We start from the raw sequence: 19,133 nt of genomic DNA, 5'->3' as shown, positions 1-19,133 counted from the left end.
ATCTTTAAAGATACTAAAGAAAAATATTATAAGATAAAATATTATTTTTTTAAAAAAAATTTTAAATAAAAACGAATTATAAAATCATACAAGTACAAGAAATTATTTAATAAAAATTAAATAGAAAAACTAACTATAAAATAAATGATATTTCTTTTTTTAAAACCTAAGTAAAAAAAATGTAAAAGTACTTTTATTATTTTCATATAAATAACTAACTTTCCTTTTTAACCGATATATGTATGCTATAAAAATATATACCAAAATAAATATTATTTTCACATCTATATTTAGGTTTAAGGTTCCTCATATTATTTTCTCAAAAAAGTAGTATTGACAATATAAATATTATCTGAGTATTTTCTCTTAATTTCTTTCAACAACTCAATTTTTTTATCATCCTTATTACATATTATGATGCTAACACAAGTTTTTTTTTAATTATGATGTTTTTATCGAACATAAGTATGTGTAAATATGAGGAATATATGTTTGTATGTATAAGACACAATATATAATTAACTAAACGTAATTTCTTTATTGAAAATATATTAGTTGTATAAAAATCTTAAAAAGAAAATTATTATTACATTTTTTTACAAGAAAAGGAAAATTATTACAAAAATATAGTTTATTATTCTTTTTAGGAGTTAAGAAAAGGAAAATTACTATTACATAGTCTTTTACAATTATATTTGTATGGCTCTTTTTATAATATTTTAAAAATATTTGATAGTAAATTTAATTTTTTAAAATTCTATAAACAAAGAATAATTGTAAAAAGCTATTTGAAAGTATTTTTTTCTTTTTAAAATATTTTGTATATTTTTGATCTTTAAAGATACTAAAGAAAAATATTATAAGAGAAAATATTAATTTTTTTTAAAAAAGTTTAAATAAAAACGAATTATAAAATCCTACAAGTACAAGAAATTATTTAATAAAAATCAAATAGAAAAACTAACTATAAAATAAGTGATATTTCTTTTTTAAAACCTAAGTAAAAAAAATGTAAAAGTACTCTTATTATTTTCATATATCTAACTAACTTTCCTTTTTAATCGATAAATGTATGCTATAAAAATATATACTAAAATAAATATTATTTTCACATCTATATTTAGGTTTAAGGTTAATCATATTATTTTCTCAAAAAATATTATTGACAATATAAATATTATCTGAGTATTTTCTTTTAATTTCTTTAAACAACTCAATTTTTTATCATCCTTATTACATATTATGATGCTAACACAAGTTTTTTTTTAATTATGATGTTTTTATCAAACATAAGTATGTGTAAATATGAGGAATATATGTTTGTATGTATAAGACACAATATATAATTAACTAAACATAATTTCTTTATTGAAAATATATTAGTTGTATAAAAATCTTAAAAAACAAGAACAAATTATAGTTGAAATTTTCCTTTTTTAAAAAATTAAAAGTAACTTATTTCTTATAAATAACTAACTTTTCTTTTTAATAGATAATTTTGTGTTAAAAATTATAAATAAAAAATAACTTCAAATATTTTACCCGATATGATTGTGACATTTGTACAAAAAAAACATTGTGCATGTATTAATAAAATTCTATCATTATGTGAAAATAAATTTTTTTTTTCCTAAAATCCTAAATAAAAGAAATTTGAAAAATAACTTTTTCCTCTTTTAATCTTAACCAAATAAGATTTTTTTTCCTTTTAAATTGTGACCAAATAGAATTGTGAAAGTAATTTTTACTTTTAAAATTTAATGATAAATATGATACTGAAAATATTTAATTAAAAATATTAGTGATATTGAGAAAACGATTTTTGAAAATAATATGATACTGAAAATATTTAATTAAAAATATTAGTGATATTGAGAAAACGATTTTTGAAAATAATATGATACTGAAAATATTTAATTAAAAATATTAGTGATATTGAGAAAACGATTTTTGAAAATAATATGATACTGAAAATATTTAATGAAAAATATTAGTGATATTGAGAAAATGAATTTTGAAAAAAGCAACTTTTAAAAATAGTTAATATTTGCTGGAAATAATTATTTGATAGTATTTTTATTTTCTAAATCCTAGAAAAAAATAATTATAAAAGATTATGTAATTTTAATTTTCTTTTCTAACACCATAAAACTGTAAAAAAATATATTTGATAGTTCTTTTCCTTTAAAAAGAATATCCTAAACAAAAGAAATTTGTATCATATTTTTTAATTCCTAACCATAAGAGCATTGTTAGAAGTTATTTGATAATATAGAAAATTTGATGATGAACATGATACTAAAAATTATTTAATTAAAAATGAATTGTAAAATAGTATTGATATGAACCGTAAAAATCATAATTTAAAATTATTTAATAGTAACTAGAAATAATTATTTGATAGCAATAAGATTTTTTTGAAATTCTAAAAAGAAGATAATTGTAAAAGTTTATATGATAATATTTTTCCTTTTCTATAATCCTAAACAAAAATATAAAAATGTATTTGATAGTTTTTCTTTTTTAATTTTAAATAAAAACGAGATTTATAAAATATATTTTTTTTCTTTTTAAAAAAAATCCTAACAAAAGTAAACATACCTATTTAATAGTATTTAAAAAAAAATAATTTGATGACAAGTATGATGCTAAAGCTATTAAATTAACAAAAAATCAAAACTTAGGATGTTGTCGTGATTGGTATTTATATGTTTGGTTATACGAAAATCAAACACATGTTTGATATGCAGTAGTTTATAATTCATTTAAATTAAAATGTTATTATGAAAATATATCATTAATAAATAATGAATCAAGAAAATTATTTAACATCAGATAAGTTTAATAAAACATTAAATCAGTACATAAGAAAATATATAATGTTGTCATTGCTTTTTCGCCTTATTTAACTTCTAAATTCCTTTTTATTTCATTATAATTATTATTTTGGGTTCGATCCGGTTTAAATTTTTACGTTTGGATGTTTTTTCTAGCTCTAACAAATATTAATTGAAACTTATGTGTGAAAACGAGTTCTTAACTATAAAATAAATTTCACATAACATATGCAAAAACAATTTTTTAAAAATAATAAAATGAGTTTTTAATATTTTTTATTAAATTAAAATATCAAATAAAGCCCGTTGCAACGCACGGGCCCAAATCTAGTTATAAATAACCCATGTTAAATTAAGCAGATTTGGCGAAACAAAGTGAACTGTATTATTTATCTCTCTGGCAAACTATCTTACTCATCTTTGATTAGCAACTTTTAAACTTATTTATATAAATTTTCGCTTATGTACATGGACCAAACAGTTCTATTATTAGACTAACATCGCCACCATGTTTTAGTTACATCATTGTAGTTCCATAATTGTCATTTTCTTTGTATTGGCAAGAAAACATGATAAAAAGGGAAATCAATACCCTTATTAAATTGGTCCAAAAGCGAGTATGCGACAAAATTAATTTGTCTCTGTACGGTGGTTTAATCCCGAGATGGTCATTTTCTTGTTTTGCAACTTCTTCAGTTGCACTACTCACGACTTGGACTATATGGTTTATGTTCATATTTTTTTCGCCTGCTAACTCAGTAACACCACNTGTTTAACGCATTAACATTCGTATGATCATTTTTATTTGTGTCTTAAGGGCTGCACACCATAATATATAAGTAGCCAACAAACCGTCGCTCTACAAAATAATTTTCACTCCAAAAGACTAATAGTATAATATCTCAAAGAATCAATAACCTATATTCTCATACAATGAACACCACTTCAGTATATTACTAATTTAAAACTATATAGTTAAATACCCTTAGCTTCTCTCGAGCATCCACGCATAACTACAGTCCTAGTTTAGGTGTTGAACCAGCCAGGTAAATAACAACGAGCGCCTTATTAAAGACCTCATCATAGAGAGTTGATAAGAAAAAAACACATAATTCACAAATGTTGCTATCACAATCAACTAGTTATCTTATTTGTTAATAATAAGTCTAAAACAACCATTTACTTGTTAAAAAAACCAATTAATAATCATAACACTACTATATATCTTAGCTTAGCTAGGTATCGCCCAAAGAATATAATAAACCACAATATATATACCTCATCATAAATAAATAAGAATTGTCCATGCATTTATAAATTAATTGGCTAGTTTCTTATTACCCGTTTTTTTAAGAGAAAAGATAGTCTAGAATTAGCTCTTAGATATCCCAAAAAAAATTCCAGCTTATTATATTGTAGTCTTACCACACACACACATAATATAAAGAGAGAGATGAATAGATGGAACACACACATAATTTATATACTCTCACATATTACCTCCTTGCTGATCATGACCATTGTTCCAAGGAAGGAAAGTCCCATACGACCCTCCGGTACCACGTGGCTGCTGAGTCATCACCGGGCTCGCCCCGGAAAGCCTATAAACCGGATTCAACGGCTGCGGCGGAAATGGCTGAGGCTGAAACACCAAGTCGACGACGTTACCAGGTGTTGACGTGGACAGACCGTATTGAACCAAGTCAGCATTAGCCGCGTCAAGCTCCTTCTGAAGCCTGTGAACTTGTCTCTGGAGATAAGAGATGGCTCCGACACAGCCATAGACAGGATCACGGACTCGTGCCTCGGCCTCGTAGGCTAAGGAGTTGACTGCGTCTTCACGCTGGTGAGGGAGTAGCTCGTTGAGGAGCTTAGTGACATTGCTTGCTCCGAAGATTTTGTGGACGTTGGCGAATTTGTGTGGCTCCTCCGGTGGGAAATATGGCGCGAATATGCATCCCGGCATGCATTTACGGCGAAGAAACTTGCACGCCGCGCATGGTGAGTTGTACGTATTTGATGATGAGGAAGCCATTTCTTTTTGAATTTTTATACCTGATATAATTTTTTCAAACATTTTAACATTAATAAAGAAGTTAAAAGATACATAGGAACGTTTTATAATACATAAGTTAAGCACATATATATATTTTGAATTTGCTAAGAAAGATGTCATCAAAAAGCTGTGTTTCTTCTATATTGCTACACTAAAAACATATATATTCGATCCCTTTTGTGAATTTCTGCTAAACTTTTCATTTATTTCCTTTTCCACGTTTTTCTTTATATACATACTGACAAAGGCATATAAACACTTAGAGCATGATTAACCCAGGGTTCTTAGGATGAGGTTCTTAGCGGAAGCTAAAAAATTTTTAACTAAAAAAACTAAGAACCGGTTCTTAAATAAAGACTTTAAGAACCGGTTCTTAGTTTTTTTAGTTAAAAGTTAAGAAACAGTTTCTTAACTTCCGCTAAAAACCTAACTCTAAGAACTCCGGGTTAATCATGGTATTAGAGACACAAAACGTACACATGCAGGAGAAACGTAGAAAAGGGCATAAAATGCCCAACATCCAATCTAACGAAAAAAGAATGAAAATTATATTTACAAAACCTAAAGGTCTTTAACCTCATGAAGATTAATTAACAAGTTAGGACATCACTTTCACCAGGACATGCGCTGGTAAATGGAACTATCGATTTGGTTTTACTTGATGTTTTGTTTTTGCATCTATCATTAAAACACAAAAAAAGACTATTTTCTTTTGTTAATAAACCTTATTTATGTTAAATTTTTAATTAATTTTGTAAATGTATGACAATAAATTATTTTGTTGGTCTTTAAATTAATAATATCTTTAAATTAATAATACATTTATTAATAAATATTAGAAAGATAATTATATTCGCATGGTGGGCGACACCTAGTTAACATAATATACAAAGCTTATTAAGTATAAATTTTTGAAGTAAGCTTATATATTCTAACTACAACATAAATAATATGTAAATTAGGAAACCTGGTTTAATTCAATTATAGAAAACCATAAATTAGTCAAAAGTTAAACTGATTACTACGGATCATGGCTTCTTAAAGATCTCACTAGAAACAATAGAAGAAATTTATCAAAGACCGATCTAATAAATTTAGATCAGAATTTTCTTCGTATATATAGATATATGGATCAGTTAGGATTCAATTCAAACTATATGAGAATGGAAGTGTCTGTAAAACTCCTTGGACAATAGTTCTATTGTTTTTTTTTGTCAGATCAATGAATTTGTATATCTCTCTGTATATATATATATATATATATCAATATTATTTATATAAATCATATCTATATGTTTGTTTAATGTAAATATATTAGTGTATTTTTTTACTAAAGTTCATTTTTTTCTTTATGATTCAGTTGTGGCCTTATGAGCTTTGCCATCATCTTCTTCATCTTCATCGCTCTCCTCAATTCTATAGCTTTATTTTTTTAAGAAACTAATTACATTGAAAAGAAAACTCAACGAGGATCTGTTAAATTCTATTTGTAATTAAGCCCAAACTGAATTAGATTTGATCATAGAAATATTAAGATTTCAAAAGTTATCTTCTGTAATAAATCAGTTAATGAAACTCTCTTCCTCTATTTCTCTGTTTTCTGTCCTCATTGTCCTTGTCGAGATGAAGCAATTCTCCTCAAATCAATCCTAATTTTCATATGTATAAACTTTTATCTGATTTTAATTAGGTCAACTCAAAGTGATCATTATTCTGATGAAAGTTTAATTTACACATGTATTTAATTACTATATCGTTTTCACACATACTATAATTAGATAAGCTTTAAACCTTTCTTAGAGTAGAAATTCAAAGGAACGTGTACAGATGTCAAAGTGGATATATAACTCATATAAGCAAAAACACACATAGAAAATAGAACATGGAGCAAAAGAGGGAAACATAGGAGAGAAAATATTAATGATATCTTTGATGATCTGAGCTATGCATACGTCCAGGGGTTTATTTAGATGCATATATATATATATATATATATATATATATACACACACATATCACAGCATATATAGAGCTGTATACCTGCCTTTAAACCTTTAAGCTCTTTGACGATTAAGTGTATCTTTCTTCCTCTTTCAAGGGTTTTTTCTTACCTTTGAAATTTGCTTCCAAAGTAGATAGAGTAGGCTTAACTCTTTAGTCAATGAGAAGGATATATTAGGGTTTTAGGCCTCTTAAAGAAAGAGGAACCCTAATTTCAAGAAGAACTGAGAAAGATTTGTATAGAAGCTGAGAATTTAAATAAACCAAACAAACAAATAAAAATGGGAAATGAAAGAGCAAATTTGAGTGGAGGAGAAAGAGCAAAAGACAAAGTATAATAATAACAAATGAACAATTAATAAACAAGAAGAGATGAGGAGTATGTCCCTCAAAGAATGACTGTGACATTTCATCTCAAGAATAATAGTAATGTCATTCACTGTGCTCACTTTTGTCTCCCAATAAATTAATTTGTTTAACTTTAGCTTTTGTATATTTTCTTCATGCATTTAATGATAACAATATTCCCTAACAGTCAGAAGATCAACCCTAAGCTAACTAATCAATAATCTTTGTATATATATATATATATATATATATACCTGTTACGCTGAAGAGTCATCAGTGATGACCAAAATATGATTCGGAACCTTAAGAAACCCTAAACATCTCCTTTAAACCTCCACTGTAGAATATGATCACACCAATTCTTGATTTGTTGTTGGGTTTTCTTTAACCTAAGTCTAATTTTCTATTATCAGATTAGTACGATATTGTCCATTTTCGACTTAAAAGATAAATCTGCATAGATTTACTTTTGAGCTCATTTACTAAAACCTTCGTACAAATTAAAATTACACATATTTTATATATTAAACATTTTTTGTCTAAACTTACAATATAAATTTTGTTTGATATCTCACTGCTAGGGATCAGCAACCATGTTCTTTAGAATATGAACGTTCCGGTAGAATAAACAATCAGTCTTAAGCCATTCGAATTCGTATGGTCAATATTGTATTCTTCTAGTAAGATTTTTACATCGTAAAATTAATAGTTGATTTAAATATTCATTTCTTTGTAATAACAAAATAGCCTTCAGTTGAATTAATCAAAATAGGAAAATTAGGCTCCATAATACTAAAAAAACTATAATTCACTAAATAACCAAAATCTCACCCTTTTTCCTATTTTCTATTCCTATCTCTTTCTACTCTCTTTCCCAAAATATAATTTTCTAATTCTTTCCCAAAATATAATTTTCTAATTCTTTTGGTTATTTGGCAAATAAACCCATCAAAATAATATATATGTGAACAAGAGTACTCTTGAGACCTCAAAGTAGCTAGGTAGAGACAGGAAATCGGTAAGAGTCAAGAGATATCATGTGAACTCAAGTCAAGTTTTAATAGGTTTTATAAATAAAATCAAAACTTTGGTAATGGCAAGAAAACGATGAGGGGGTCCAAAGAGTTTTGAAGCTATAGCTAGGGTTAGTATCATACCAACAGTTACTTGTGTGTATATATATTATTGGAAATGACAACCGATTGTGACATTTGTAACAGTCCCTTCGTCTTATTTAGTTCTCGCACCATTTTTATCACCAAATAGTTTTAGTCTAAAATCGAATTAATTATCAAAAAATCTTTGATAAGAATTACTGTATTTATCAGGCTAGTAGTTTGAGCTGAAGCTCTCAGGCTCTCAGAACGCTGTTGATTTTTGAAGATAAGTTAGACAGCAAAATTCACCTTAAAGAAACTTTAACCGAATGCTTTTAAGATCCGTAAGATTATTATTTTGTGCCAAGTTATGATGAGGGTTAGTGGTGGGATTTAGTAATTTACTAAAGTGAAGCATCTAGGCTTTATCACCAAGCTAATTTCTTCACTTTTAAAATTCTAATTATTGTGACTAATAGAATGAATTAGGGTTCGAAAATAGAGGATTCATCGATAAAAAAATAAGTATCAAAATTCTCGAAAACTATGATGATTTGTTTATTAATTCAACAATGAATCTTGGAATACGTTGTCAAGTTTTCTTATTTCATTAATTCATCGACTTTCTTTTAAAGTAAAATGACATTAAATATAACTGACCATTCATATTGTTTATATATCAATTGAGGTCATCTCTTACTTTCGATGTAGTATCAACATCTTATGAAAAGAAAGCTTGACAATTCTTAACCATCAAAAGATTATAGTAACTAATTAGAATGGGTGTTGATGTATATATATATATCCGCCAACGTAGAGGTTACATCTTGGAGTATAAAATAAGAAAGGTGGTGTTATAAAAGAGAGAGAAGCGAGAGTGAATATATATGGGTCCTCCTCACACATATGATCTACTAAAACTAGACTAGTACTACTTTGTCCCTCGCATTATTTTTCGTGTAATTTAATTAAATCCTTTTGAGTTGCGACTCTGAATCTCTAGAAACCACATTATATACATGGTCTCATTTGAAACAACACACACATATATAAGATATTAATGTATCTTCATGTGCTGATTATATATGGAAGGTAAAGTTGGAGGTATGAGAGGTCAATGATGCAACTTGGTGAATAGTTTTGTGAATATGTCATTTTGTTTGTTTTTATATGTGCAGAATATAATAAAAACTAGCTTGCGGTCATGAATACGCAACATATAACTTTAGAAAAAAAAGTTTAATGCAAACTAGTAGTATACTAGAAATACTAATTTAATTAACCTATTAAAAAGTAAAATTCTTTTATTTAAAAAAAAATCCAGGTATTAGAATTACAACCTAATTTTTCTCTAATGTGGCAAATTTATGTTTTGTACAAACTGACGACAGTGTAGAAGAAATTTTATTCTCCCTCGGGATTGCTTATATACCTGCAATAACACATGTGTTTCAAAAATTGTCAACCTGCCTTTCAGTAATTATCAATTCTTCCTAAATATTTTACCCAAAAAAAAAATCTTTTATATGATCGTGAAAATGTTATGCTATACTGTGCATGGCCTATCCAACTTTTCCTTTGCAGCGATCATGAAAATCTGATGTTTTCCTATGGTTGTGTATGTACATATTTAAGTTAATTATGCATAACTTGATATGATATTATATTCCATAACTTGGTATAGATTAATATTTTAGCCAAAAAAAAAAAAAAACTTGGTATAGATTCTAACTCCTGTGTCATTTTTATGGTGAAAAGATTATTAGAAAACATAAACCTAGGGTGTTTATAAACGCCAAGTATATATACTTTTCTAACTAATTGGAATTTGTATCCTATGGGGCAAAAGCCTACAGTAAGCAAGACGCATGCGTTTAATTTAATATGGCTAGATCAATGTGGTTTATAAAATTTGTTAGCAATAGTTCATGGTGATGATGTAGCTAGTGACTGACTGTAGACTGTAGTCTATATATATATATATATATATATCATCTTCCTTTTTTATAAGTCTAATCGATATCTTCATGTTGATTATCAATAACTTCTAGTAACAATAAAGAGCAAAATTATGATGCTGATAAAGAATGCGACTCTAATGCTTTTGCCTTGTGATAAAGCTTCAGTGGCTTATAGCCGAATGACTACATAGATCTTCTATTCGGAGTATCAACTGTGAAAGCAGTAAAGAAAACAACCAATAAGTTGGATCATACACAACAGTAGTGAATAGTAGTCCTTAAGATTAAAGCTATGGAAAAATATTAGAGAGCCGTAAGATTCAACAATAAAGACGCAATGATTGAGCAAACAATTTGTATCAGCCACAAGTTCATAGCATGGTAATGATCCAAAACAGGAGAGGAAAGACATTGCGGAATTCATCAAAACCTAAACCGATTATGAGACTATCAAATGTCAGTCATTGAGGGCGATTAGCTCAAATTCTGTATAAGCTGGAAGCTGGAGTGTCTTCTTCCACGCAGCAAGATCCGGTGAATAACTGGTTAGAGTCACCGAGCTATCATTCCCATATCCAAGTGTTAGAACAGATAGCTTATCACCAAAAATTGGCTCACCGGTTTCAATGTTTGCTCCATAACCAAATCTCCATCTCTCTCTCTGAATCCTCAGATTCCACACTTCTTCCTCCCTTTCTTCCTCAACCTACTTTTCAATTCTCCCTATGCATTTTGATCTTTGAAGCTCTTTCTTCATACTCCCTTCACTAAACAAATCCACAAGACTACCGGAGAACCCGGTTTTAACGCTAGTGTACAAGGCAGCCTTGGCGATGGCTGCTCTCAATAATGGCTTTGTAAGAGAAAAAAAGCAACGATAAAAGTAATGATTTTCTCTTGTTTTAATTGAATGGTAATGGAAATACATTCCTATTAAATACGTCTGAGGCCAAAACAAAAAGGTTTCTTTGCAAACAAAAAAAAAATCACATACTGAAGAAAAGCATCACCAAGAATCAATTCCTTAACTTTTGACACTACATCAAGCTGGTTTCAAGACGATGGTGGATCCACCTCCGGCTCTGCGCTATCATCTTCCATTTCATCTTCCCCTGTAGAGTCCCTAAAGAGATAAGAGATGTCTATTTAGAGGAAACAATAAGAATCAAAGATTTGGTAGACTGGTGAAGTAAGATGAAGCTTTTTTTTTTACCTGTCCATAGTTGGGCCATTAATACCTGAGAAACCACCAAGAGGTTTCTCATCATCGTCACTGTCTGATTCATAATTCGCAGTTCCACTCCAAATTCGAGGCTTTGGTCTCTTCTCCAAGTCTTCTTCCGGCTAAAGATTTGAGATAACAACAAAAAGTCTAATGAGTCTGCTTCAATAGAACATGAAAGAAACTAAAACAGCAGAGAGAAGATATGGATGATTGGAAAATTTACCTCATCTAAGACTCGATTAACTGGAGGTGTGTGCTGAAACGGCACACTAGGTGCGTGTATTAGTCCAGAAAGTTGTTCTAGCAATGTGTTCCTGAAATTTTCAACAAGTTTAACTTCCCCAAGTTCAAAATATAGGCTATGAGCATGTAAAGCTTCCGTGAACAATTGGAACCGGCACAACCATAAAAGGGGTAGAATGAGATCATCATACCTTATCCTCTCCATATCTTTTGGTGTGTTCAAATTCTCCATTGGGCCTGGCTCGACATGAAGCGTATAGTCTGGACCGAAATACTCAAAGTACTCATTGTACGGTAGCTTGTTGTCCGGCTCTACTCCAACCGCAACTGCAGTCTGCAACAGAGTCAACAGAAACCAAAACCTTTCAAGAACAAAAACTTTACCAAAAAAGGCATAGAAGAAATGCAAAAGATATGAAAAAAAAACCTCATAACACCAGCAACGAGCAACATTCCGAATAGTATACCCTCCACCACCCAAGACCATGAGAGGAACATTATAAGATCTCAAGAACCGGAGGCAATCAGCATGGCCCTTGACTGACAAGTTGAAGCAACCCAGCCGATCACCGCTCAAGGAGTCAGCCCCGCACTGAAGAACAACTGCTTCTGGCCGATAAACCTCCATAACCTTCTGGATAAGAGGTCTAAACAAGCTGCGGAAACTCTCATCGTCCATACCATCGTTCAACGGGACATTGAGAGCATAGTACTTCCCTTTCTCAGCGCCAACGTCTCTGATGTGACCAGTTCCAGGGAAGAAGTCCCCAAACTTGTGAAAAGAAACGGTCATAACTCTATCAGTGGTGTAAAACGCTTCCTCTACTCCATCTCCATGGTGAACATCGATATCAATGTAGAGAACCCGCTGCAAACGATGAAAGCATATTAGACTTATTAATCTCTATCAGAATACAATAACATTAAACCCTAATTAAAATTCAAATCATCAGTCCCAAAAAGCTTCCACCTTTCAGGTAAATCTAGGAAAACTACTCCACAAGATAACATTAATTGAGATCAAGCATTTACCCTGAACAACTTAAGCAGCTCGAGAATCCCTAAACGATGTCGTTTACGTAGCATCAGTACCAAAAAGCTTCAAGCTTTATGGTAAATTAACAAAAACGACTCTACAAATATAACATTAAAACCCTAATTGAGATCAAGCATTTTACCCTAAACATCTTAAGCAACTCGAGAATCCCCAAAACGATGTCGTTTACGTAGCAAAACCCAGACGCCTCGCTCTTCTTAGCGTGGTGAAGCCCACCGCCCCAATTGATGGCGATATCCGCGTCCTGCCGGTTCAATTTAACGGCGGCGCCGATCGAACCTCCGGCGGAAGCGCGGCAAAACTCGAAAAGACCGTCGAAGACGGGACAATCCTCGCCGACATTGAATCGCCTTAGGTTACGCGCGGACGAATCGCCGACGGACTCCGGCGAAACGGAGCGGAGGAAATCGACGTACTCGGGAGAGTGGAAGCGACCGATGTCGGCAGCGTCGGCGAGGTAAGGGCGGCTGATCTCGAGGCGGCGGTGGAGGTTGTAGTGGACGATTAGACTATGAGCCATACGGATCCGGTGAGGCTTCATGGGGTGGCCTTGACCGTAGTAGTAGTTACCGATCGTTGGCTCGTAGAAGTAGCTGACTCGTCGCTTACGACCGTCGGGCCCTGACGCTAAAGAGACGCCGCTCTCGTCTGTCTCCATGTCGCCCTTCCTTTCTCTCCTCTCGAGTTTTTTTCCTCTCAAGTCTTTGGACAAAGTAGTGAGGCTTGGTTAAAATAATATACCTTTATAATTACATGACTTATTATATATAGAAATATAAAAAGATTAAAATTACCAAAATATTTCATTAAAATAAATAAATATACAATTATAGCTCCTTAACTAATCCAAACCCGAAGATTTAGAGTTAAGGGATAGAGATTTGAGATTAAATTTTAAAATTGTATAAAAAAAAAATAAATATTAAAAATTTGAAAATAAAAATTTGAAAAATAGTTTCAAAAAGTATTTCGAATTACGAAAAGAAAATTTGAAAGAAAAATTCAAAAACAAAATTAGAAAAAAGTTTGAATATGAAAGCATGTAATCTGAAACTATATAAAAAAAATTATTTTATTTTTATTTATTTATTTATTTGTATTTATATATCTAAGGTATTAAGATCTTTTTACCAATTAAATGAAACATTTTTGTCATTTTCTTTCTTAAAATTTATTTTTGTGATAAAAACTTGAAAATGGTTTATTTAGGAGAATTACTCTACTATATATGTAATACATATATATTTATTTTTCAGATTAGCATTAGATATGGATATCTAAATGAGTTCACCTATTTCCAAAATCATATTTTCAAGTGAATATAGAGAAATAGCCCCCCTATATACTGTACATAAAACACACTGACAAATTTACTATCTAACCGAAAACATTTTTCTTTTCTCATTTTTGTCATATATCTCTCTCTAACTTCTCACTAAAAGTATAATTACCCTTTTTGGTTATTTGGAAAATAAATCCAAAATATATACATTCCAAAATTATATTATTTAACTAATCAAAATGATTTGTAATTATTTGTTAAAATGGAATTATATAGTTACTCTATAATTCTTTCTAACAAATCTCTAAAAAAAATTATTACATTATTTAATAATAACATTAGATTTTACAGTATATTTTAAATCATAGATTCAAGAATTTTCAAATTAAATACACCAACTTTGGTGTTTGTATATAAGAATTTTAGGATATGTTCTTGTTTTGTTTTATGTCATTTATTTAACCTTAATTTATTATGTAAATTAATTTAATATTACGCGGTAGATTTTAAATTTACTACATAAATAAATTTTATTAACTTTCAGTTTATGAAAGAATTTATGATTCATTTTCAGTTTGAATTTAAACATTGCCTAATTAGTTAAAATTATTGTAACTTTCATAACTAACCCAAGATCACTTAAAAGCTCATCCAAAATCAAATCATATCAAATACATGCATCCCAGGTATGCAACTAGTTATGAAGTATTAAAAATGTTTAGATTATGTTGCTAAATGTAAGATTATCGACGAGTTTTGTATATGAAGATAAAATGTAAAATTCATGAAGGTTAAGACTCTGAATGTATTAGTTAACACTTAAGTACATTTTATTTAAAAAAAAATGTGCAGATCTGAAAATATTAAGAAACTAATAAGAGAAACACAAATCAGTAAATGTGCCCATCTTAACTTGCAGAGATCAGGAATGTGACGGGTTAAAAAAAAGCATTAATGCAAGCAGGTGAGTCTCTCAGGTTCATTAACCAATCAGCTCCATGCTCTGGAGATAGATGATGGGCCGAACCAACTCTTCAAAGCTCCCTTTATCTCTATGTGGCTTTTTCTTTTAACACCAGAGGAAACCGTGAAAAACAGCAGCCATGCTGACTTTTGCTGCCCCGAGAAAACATAATGGTCTAATCTTTTTTTCTTATCATTGGTCAAATCATCGATTACATCACATATAATATATATTCTGTTACATATGATGATTTACCTGCAACAGATGTGAATATGATAAACGGCTTCACAAACATTGAATATCGATCCACAAGGTAACATTTTTAAAGCATTTATATCGATGATCGGTTCTACATCTACGATATCTTCGATTGACATGTTCTCTCCACAGCACGTTAAAGGGTTCAATAAGAGAACTTCTCCATCAGAAGTGCTGATTTAAATGTTTCTAATGAACAAATTTGTATATATATAAAAATTGAAGGATGCCATGTGATACGCTATTGTCTCAAATAGGCCTGCTTCTGGTTCTTTCTAAAACCTTGAAATTTTCAAAATGCTTGCATCATATGATCTACAAGAACTTGCTCTTTTTGGGAATCGAACTACAAACCTGATGTGGAAGTTTTTAAACCTTTAAACGTAATCAGGGCCAGCTCACGGTTTGTCGGGACCATTGGGCAAACACTACAAGAAAACACATGCTTAACGACGAAAATTAACGAGGAAAAACAATCCTCGTAAATTTGCGTCGAGTTTACGACGAATTTACGTGAAAAACTAAAGTCATCGTTATTTCCTCGTAACGTAACGACAAAACTGTTTCGTCGTAAAGTGGATGTAATTTTACGAGTATTTTACGAGGAAAAACTATTTCCTCGTAAATACGACGTAAACTTTGCGTGGTATTTACGAGGGAATAGTTTACGTGTATTTAGCGAGGAAATTTTTGAATCCACCAACTTTATAGGTGTTACACGTTTTTTTTGCCCACCTAATTAATTTTCGTCGTAAATTCATAGCAAAATTACAACTACCAGATTCGAATTTTCCTATAAATATGGATGTTTGAACATCATTTTAAACACACCAACAACAAAAAACGTGAAAGAAAAAAAATGGCTGGCTCCGGGACTATTTACGAGTTGCGGAAGTGGATGTATATGCATAGAGATGCTAACGGGAGAGTGACGAAAGAATACCTTGCGGGTCTGGAGACATTTATGCATCAAGCAGATTCAACACCGCTCGCCCAAGAAAGTGGTAAGATGTTCTGTCCTTGTCGGAAATGCAACAATTCGAAACTGGCAAACCGTGAAAATGTTTGGAAGCATTTAATAAATAGAGGTTTCACGGCAAATTACTATATCTGGTTTCAACATGGAGAAGGTTTTAATTATGATCAGAATGAAGCTAGTAGTAGTAATAACAATTTTCAGGAAAAAGAACCGGTTGATCATCATTTGCATAATGAACATAGTTACCATCAGGAGGAGATGGTAGATTATGATAGGGTTCATGATATGGTAGCTGATGCATTCGTAGCTCATGATGAAGATGAAGAACCTAATATAGATGCAAAAAAGTTTTACGAAATGTTAAACGCGGCGAATCAACCACTTTACAGTGGTTGTAGAGAAGGTCTCTCTAAATTGTCGTTAGCTGCTAGAATGATGAATATTAAAACTGATCACAATCTACCTGAAAGTTGCATGAACGAATGGACGGACTTGTTTAAAGAGTATTTGTCGGAAGACAATGTGTCTGCTGATTCTTATTATGAGATTCAGAAACTGGTTTATAGTCTTGGGTTGCCTTCGGAGATGATAGATGTTTGCATCGACAACTGCATTAAAAAATGTTTAGGCCCTTTAATAATTAAAAAAAAAACATAATTTCAATTTTTTAAAAAATATATTCTGTTAAATGTTATTAAATTTAAATATGAAACATTTAAAATATAAAAAATTAGAATACATGAACATTTATTTTTTTTCTTAAAAAAATTGTTTTTCTTTCAAAAAAAATTTTAATTTAAAAAAAAAACTTAGACATACCTTAATTTTATGGGTCCCCGGAGAGATCACACTGGTCGCCCTTATAACTGAGCCGGCCCTGGGTCTAGTCTAATCCATTCATATTGTATTCTTTTTCACTATTCGTTATGGACAGTTAAATTAAAGAGAATGTTACACTAAAAGATACAATATGTGTTTCCTTTTCATCTAAAGACACATTTTGGATTTGAGACACTGTGTGTGTACGGCTGACTTTTCAAAGACAAAAATACCTTTCTTTTGTTTAAAGAAATAAACTAAAGCGCAACTTAGTTATTCGGTTTAGTTAGCGTCTGCATTTAATGCAACTTTTATTCAGATTGGAGACTGATGTGTTGGTTTATGTGATTTAATTTTGGCCCTTAGATCGGTTTAAAGCAAAGAAGATCTAATGGCTGAGAGAAGAGGTAGATGATGAGAATTATTGAAGATAGTGGGGTGTAATAAATTTTGACATAAACAGCTGGCGTCGAAAGCTCTCCTCCATAGTTTTACAAAAGACAGCTTTAGGGGGTGGTATTCAATCCAGTAATTTAATAGAATTTGAGAAAATTCATAAATAATAATTTTTGCAGTACTTTAAGAGATTTGCTGATATTTTAAAGCATTTACGTAATTCTCATGTTTACTTTTTCTTAAGGATTTTAAAGGAATGCACATGAATTTGATAGATAATCTTGTGTCTTGTAAACCAGCTTTCTATCTATTTTCATGGGATAGTATGATATTGTTGACTAAAGCACCATATATAAATTTGAATTTGGAAGTTTGTTGCGATCCAATTTAAAACAATGAAAATGATATAGACAAACCAGAGAAAAGTTGATAGATTAGTTTCAGACTACGAACAAATGGTAAGATTTTCCATTTATGTCAGGATGTGTTCAACGACAAAGACGTGAAAGAAGCTTATCTCCCGAGGGTATGGGTGTCTATGTACAGCGAAGAAAGTAAAGAAGGTGAAGAAGATCCAAAGGTAGCTGTGCTGAAAAGGATCTTGGGATCACTTGGAGTTGAAGTTGAGGCGCTTGACCACATCAGAAAAGAAGCAGACGAAGAGAAGATTAAAAAAAAATGAAGAAGGGAGAAGAGATAAGAGATGGTTGAGGAAAAGGAACTTTTTAGGTTATTGCATGCTCTTAACTCGAATCTGTTTGGGAAGAAGTATCTGTCGTGTTGGACGATGTCTGGGAGGATAACTAATTCTCTTCATAAGAGTAAGGAATTGGTTCTCACATTTTTACATTTCTTTTTCCATTAAATTCTTTCCCAATAACATTGCTACAAAATCTACCAAATATTGAATAACATTAGAATTTAAAAGAATTATAAAATTGATTACAAATTTGTAATCCAATAAGTAAACACAAGATTTTGAAAGAATTGATGAAATCCTTAATTGAATAACACTAGAATTTAATGGAAACTATAATTCCTTCAAATTCCATCAAACTTCTAGATCCAATACCCCCACCTTAGTGTGTTTTCTGTGGAAAGTGAAGGTCAGTAGCAGCCATGGAGATTGAACCTCTGTTCATACTCTCCACATAAGCTATGTTTTATGATTATCCCATGTTTTTAATATTTGTTGTTGTGAGTAACTTGTTTATACTTTCCACAGTAAATTCATCCATTAAATACCCACGTACATATTCATGAGACACCATCCACAATACATTCATCCATGAGATACATTTTTTTTTTGACGACTAGCACCATGTTTTATTAATTCAAGACGAACAGGTTAGCTTGTGAAGCTAACCACGTCGGAATCAAAGAGTTTACATGGGAGAAAATAGAGTTGCGAAGACGAGCACCTTTAGCAATAAGGTCTGCTCTTACATTGCGATTTCGTGATATAAAAGAGATAGAAAAAACATTAAACTCAGAAGCCAAAAAGGAGAACTCATTCCATTCCGACGCCAAACTTGGCCAATCTTCTTCTTCATTTATCAGCTTAACAAGCTGTAAGCAGTCCGATTCAAAGGACATAGAGGTAAAACCTA

General features: G+C 30.7%; 2 protein-coding genes across 5 annotated transcripts in view; both read right to left on the bottom strand.

Annotated features, from left to right (window-relative positions):
• The window catches only part of LOC106332721 (protein LATERAL ORGAN BOUNDARIES), a 9,764-nt gene extending 2,554 nt beyond the window's left edge, over positions 1-7,210 (bottom strand). The window contains exons 1-2 of one of the 4 annotated variants that reach the window (XM_013771209.1): positions 6,934-7,210; positions 4,338-4,892 (exon numbers count right to left, since the gene is read on the bottom strand). In XM_013771209.1, coding sequence (XP_013626663.1) covers positions 4,338-4,872 — 535 coding nt within the window. In that variant the 5' untranslated portion in view covers positions 4,873-4,892; positions 6,934-7,210. Of the gene's footprint in view, positions 1-4,134; positions 4,893-6,933 lie in introns of those variants that run through there. The other 3 variants (XM_013771206.1, XM_013771207.1, XM_013771208.1) reach the window with 3 other exon arrangements.
• Positions 7,211-11,178: 3,968 nt separating this feature from the next.
• Positions 11,179-13,543, bottom strand: LOC106328247 (histone deacetylase 6). The gene is made up of 6 exons (XM_013766647.1): positions 12,947-13,543; positions 12,196-12,636; positions 11,960-12,102; positions 11,749-11,839; positions 11,514-11,644; positions 11,179-11,423 (listed from the first exon to the last, which is right to left on the bottom strand). The coding sequence occupies exons 1-6, from the start codon at positions 13,481-13,483 to the stop codon at positions 11,354-11,356; spliced, it is 1,413 nt and encodes a 470-aa protein (XP_013622101.1). The 5' UTR covers positions 13,484-13,543; the 3' UTR covers positions 11,179-11,353.
• Between the last annotated feature and the right edge of the window lie 5,590 nt (positions 13,544-19,133).

Source organism: Brassica oleracea, chromosome C3 (genome assembly GCF_000695525.1).
Source record: "Brassica oleracea var. oleracea cultivar TO1000 chromosome C3, BOL, whole genome shotgun sequence".
Taxonomy (NCBI): domain Eukaryota; kingdom Viridiplantae; phylum Streptophyta; class Magnoliopsida; order Brassicales; family Brassicaceae; genus Brassica; species Brassica oleracea.
This window is presented reverse-complemented; position numbering and strand designations above follow the sequence as displayed.